The sequence below is a fragment of the Echinops telfairi genome, unplaced genomic scaffold (genome assembly GCF_000313985.2).
Source record: "Echinops telfairi isolate 266 unplaced genomic scaffold, ASM31398v2 ScPeMD7_443;HRSCAF=831, whole genome shotgun sequence".
NCBI lineage: Eukaryota > Metazoa > Chordata > Mammalia > Afrosoricida > Tenrecidae > Echinops > Echinops telfairi.
In genome coordinates, this window is record NW_022104341.1 from 2,746,314 (window position 1) to 2,751,636 (window position 5,323).

General features: G+C 38.2%; 1 protein-coding gene across 2 annotated transcripts in view; it reads right to left on the bottom strand.

Moving 5' to 3' along the window:
• The window catches only part of CAPZA1 (capping actin protein of muscle Z-line subunit alpha 1), a 59,732-nt gene continuing 54,409 nt past the window's right edge, over nt 1–5,323 (bottom strand). Inside the window, exons 8-11 of one of the 2 annotated variants that reach the window (XM_045292078.1) lie at nt 4,619–4,690; nt 2,104–2,166; nt 1,471–1,620; nt 1–618 (exon numbers count right to left, since the gene is read on the bottom strand). In XM_045292078.1, coding sequence (XP_045148013.1) covers nt 1,480–1,620; nt 2,104–2,166; nt 4,619–4,690 — 276 coding nt within the window. In that variant the 3' untranslated portion in view covers nt 1–618; nt 1,471–1,479. Of the gene's footprint in view, nt 1,621–2,103; nt 2,167–4,618; nt 4,691–5,323 lie in introns of both variants that reach the window. The other variant, XM_004699173.4, reaches the window with a different exon arrangement.

The window sequence follows — 5,323 nt, forward strand, 5'->3', positions numbered from 1 at the left end:
TTTTAGAACAAAACAGGTATATTTGTATTGGTCTACCTGTTACAGCGGATAATGTGGTATGGGTGGATAGTTATGAATGACAAATAATACAAATATATTTTATTTGAAATAAACAAAAATGTTTTACATAGCTCAACAGGTCACTTGGAAACACTCTTGCTTGACTATATTACTGAGCAAAAAAAAAAAATTGAAGCACAAACACCCTTCTTTGTTGACATTTGGAGATAGGTAGGAAGACATTACTTAAGTTTAAAAAAAACTGACCTTCCCTTAAGGCCTGGTCATAGAAATGTAAACAATGTAAATGAATCCATTACCAGTTGTCATATCATATCCATGTCACCTGTGCATTCAGAGATCAAACACACACCTGCCAATGGACCTGGGAAGGGTTGCTATATCACAGTTACATTTGAGTTTTTGGCAGGCAGGACTGAAGAAGGAAATTGTGGAACGTGTTTTACAACCTATTTAGAACAAATCACTAGTATTTCCTTAAATAACAGGCTACAATAGAAAGATACTGCCTGGAAGCGATCCTTCTTCCTTTGGTTCATTTTCAGTTTTCATTTGTGATTTACATCGTTGTTTGATTCATTTGCTTATACAATAATCCTGCCACAAAGAATTAAAATACGATATACTTATTATTCCTTCGACATCTGCATTTTTCAAGTTTTAGTATATATATATACTCTACTATATCCACAGTATATCAGCAGTTCTTGAATATAAACAAATGAGTAACTTCTAAAAATGCAGATGTCTGTAACTACAAGGGTGCTACATGGAAATGGAGACACTGAGGGAAATAAGAAAAAAGAAAGCAAACATGTACATGTGCAGGGAATGTGGTTCAAGTCTTTGGATTTAAAAACAACTTCCCTAGAGAAGCTGGCTATAATGGAATTTCCAGAAAACTTCCTCTGTGCCCCCTGACCCTCAAACGATGTGAAAATCCTCAATCCAAAAATCTGAAATCTATCCAGTGATGAAACACCATATAGGATGATTAAAGCAATTGGAGGGAGAATGATCAATGTGTCTGCTACTTAGCTAAAGTTTTTAGCATCACTTCTTTAGCTGTTGGTTTAGCAGTAAAAAGCCACTGAAGTTGCCAGAAGTTCTTTGAAGAACAGGGGTAAAAAAGTACGGAACATATACTTGGACAATTTTCTAAACAGTAAAATGACTCCAAGATAGATATCTCTCTAACATGAAGTGTGGCAGAATTAAAAAACAAAACAAAATAAAAAACAAGTAGATATAGTGACAACAAAATATTACAAAGTACAGAACATAAAATAATTCAGACAATGGTATAGGTTCAACAGTATCCATGAGGCTAGAAAACCTGTTTACTTTGAAAGCCCTAGTAAAATATCACTCTTGTTTATAAACCACCTATTTATCATATGATCACATGTTGAATCCCTTTTCCCACCCCGCCACACTGAAGAATCTTACATTCAGCCTTTAAGCATTCTGCATTTCTTTGCCAATCTTGTAACTGAGTATCTTGTTCCAGTCGATTTTGGTGCGAGTAACCGGAAGCTGCCGGCGCAAGGCCTTGAATGTGGTGTCTGACATGGTTTGATAGTTTTCGCTAATTGCCGTCTGAAATAGATAATTGATCAGAGACTGGAGTGGTTGTGGATAGCACAGAAATTCCGAGGTCAAAGGACATGCTTGAGAACAGACAGGATTTCAGTGTGCACTTCTCCAATTCCTGAAGTTTAAAAAGCTCACCTAATTTTTTCTAAAATTAGGGCCACTAACCTAATCCCAACACCTTACCTATAAGGGAATGCAAAGTAGTAAGGTCTGCAAAGTCACCACAATCAGTCACACTGAGCCACATATGTTTATGCTAATGGACACAGATCTAAGGAACTCGTTTTTCTAAGATTAGGGCCACTAACCTAATCCCAACACCTTACCTATAAGGGGAATGCAAAATAGTAAGGTCTGCAAAGTCTGCACAATCAGTCACACTGAGCACCATGTATGTTTACGCTAGTGGACACACAGATCTAAGGAACTAGATTAGGAGTAAAATAAGGTACTAGATCTACTAAAATTGGTTCCAGTTCTTCTTACCTGATACTCGTTCTCTGCATGCTCTATGATTTTAATAAACTCCTTGGCAGTTTGGACTTCATTCTAGTGAGGGGAGAGGAGGAAATGGGAATTTTGAGAAACACGTATACCGTGACTTAAACACCACAAGACCACCACAGCTAGCTTGTGTAACACGTGACAGTTTACAAAGTTTTTCCAAGCTTGTCCTCATAACAAGCCTGGGAGGTAGGGATGCTGTTAATATCACCACTTCTGGAAGGTGAGAAAACCAAGTGATTTGTCCGAAATTAAACATGTTTTTCAGTTATAAATATGGGATTACAATCCTTATCTTTGCCAAAAAACCAACAACAAACAGCAATAAAAGCCCTCAGGCTCTTTCCACACCCTGCCATAGTACATCATCATGAGGATACCTTAAAAAAACCTCTGGTTTAAGTCATTGTTAATGTCTTCAGACTTGGATTTATATATACACACTCATAATCCTAATTCAGCAATCACAGTTGCTTAAAGAAAGACCCTTCCTTTCCCTATTAAGTACAAAATAAGGGAAGGTAAGAGGGTAAATTTTAAAGTCCAGAGGAGGGCTCTCCTAGGGCTTTAGGTTTGACATGAACCAGTTTTTGTTTGTTTAAAAAAAAAAAAAAAAGGCCCAGAAAGCACTGGCAGATCTGGAACCCCTTATAGGGACTAAACCTTCTGTTTGGCATATATGAGGCAACCGCTAGAGGTAAAGCTGGTCCACTATTTTCTCTTTTGTTCTAATACTAAAGTATCACTTGTTTTTCTCACTCTCAGGTATACACCATGCAGTTTCCCAGGCCTACACAACCTGTGACAATTTTATCACACTGAAAAAGATAATGGAATTTTCCCATGAACTTTGAAGCCTCACGTATAACACAGATACACAAAACTCTTTGGGGCCTTCAATAACTTCTAAGAGTATATAAAGAAGAATTGAGAGTATGCATGAAAAAGTCAAGAACTAATTATGTCCCTTCTTTCACGAGACAGAACACAATACTTTTGGACCAAATGTTGTTAAAAATACTGTTTCTTAACACTATGAATGTAGTCCCATAGCATTAATTTTTTCAAAATATCCTTCCTCCTAGCATTTATTGCGGGATAAAGATGGGGTTTGCTGTTCCTATAAGACTTAGTCTCGGGAACTCATAGGGACAGTTCTACCCTGGTCCTAGAGGGTCATATTGAGTCGGCATCAACTAGAAGGCAGTGAGAGAGAGAGAGAGAATTGATTAATGGTGTTGGTGTCCTTGGAAAATTCCACAAGTGAGAAAGAGGAAAAAAAAGGTCCGCGCTCTCTAAAGTCATTATCCCAACTCTGAATCATGGACTACTATGAATTGATACAACTGGTTGGTTGTACGAGGGGGTACCCACCAAAAACTGGATCCCCCCCCCAAAAAAAAACAACCTTATCACCTTCAAAGTACTCTCCATTACACTTAATACATTTGTCAAATCTGGGATTCCTTTCTTGGAATTTGTCACACTTATCTGTTTGCATGACTGACAGCACCTCCCTCATTTTTTAATTCACCTCTTCTACATCTTCTAACCGCTGTCCTTTCATGTTGTTCTTCATTCAAGAAAACAAAAAGATGTTGCAAGGAGCCAGGTCAGGTGAGTAAAGTACGTGCGGCAAAAGAGGCATGTTTTTTTGTGCGCCAAAAACTGGAGTACTGAGATGGCTGCATGAGCAAATGCATTGTCGTGGTGGCAAAAGAAGTCCCCGTCTGCCACAAATGGGGCCGTATTTGTCCCATAGTTAGGTAATCTTGTCAGAACCTCTAAACAGAAAGCTTGATTATCAGTCTGATTTGGTGGAAAGAGCTCCAAAAGCACTAACCCCTCCCTCACATCAAAAAGACCAAAGGAGCATCAATCATCTTAATCTTTGATTTCATTTGATAAGCTTTTTTGGGTGAGGTGATGATGGCATCCTTCTACTGGCTTGATTGATGATGGCTTTCGGGTTCCTAAGAATAGCATCATGTCTTTGAAAAGAGAAAACAACTTGTGTACTTGAGTTTTTCCCATATTGCTACCCTTATAAGCTGTGTTCAACATTACAACAGTTTCTGCAGAATTTTCCCAAGCAGGAAACAAAATTTCACAGCCTCACGCTGTTTTCCTATATCAGCCATCACAAAAAACGAGGTTCACCAAAACTGTATTTATGAAAAAATTCACTGTGACCACAGAGAACCTTCCCAGGTGATGCCATTGGGTGTACTAACTCAGAGCAAGGTGCTGGATGCTTACCTGGGGGGGGAGGGAAATGCGTACTATGAAAGCTCCTCCCAGCAGAGCTTTTTTCTTTTTCTTTTTTGGGGGCGGTACCCCCTAGTATATAAACATACTCTGGCTGCTAGTAAAAGTTGCAAAACCAAAAGCTTGAAAACAAACTGAACATCTAATGGCTATCCAGCACTCCAGCTCAAAAATATTTTTGTCTAGGAAAAAAAAGGCACAAGCGAGACAGACTTTAATGTATACTCACCGAAACAGTTACTGAATCCTGTACATCTTTGTGACTAACCAACTGAACATTGCCATCTTCATAATAGTGAACCTGTATGATAGAATGTTAGTACAAATTTATGTGTTGCTCATAAAGAAACCTATTGATTAAAGCACAAACCCACATGATCACAATGTTTACCGACTCTGAACAATTTATTACTTTTTTATTCTGATGAACAGCAATCCACAATGGTGGCTTTGTGCACTGGTGTTGGGTTAATGTTGGACTCATGGGCTTGGGCAGCATTGGACTGGGATGTTTTCATGATGCATACTTTCTTTACATAAAACTCTCTTATACATGAGTTGTTGTGGATTTGTTTCTCTAAAGTACCTAGACTAATACATTATGGTACCTTGGGAGTGGGGTACTGGAGAAACAAATCATAAGATAGAGAGTAAATGTTTGTTTGACCTCTTCCTCCTGGAAGTTTTCCATCTTTGTCTAGCCAGAGGTCAGATAAAGCCACACTATTTACTTGGTTGCTTTTCTGGGGAAAATATGGGAAGTAGGAAAATAGAAAGTTTTTAAGTCCACTTGCTTCAGTCATTAAAATTTGATCTTTAAATGGGTTTAGGCCGTATCTGTAAAAAAGCTTTGAAAAGAGATGTCTCACCCAGTGCTTTGGAATACTAAGGAACCAGTAGTCTGTCAGTAGCTGGAAAAAATCTGGAACCATGA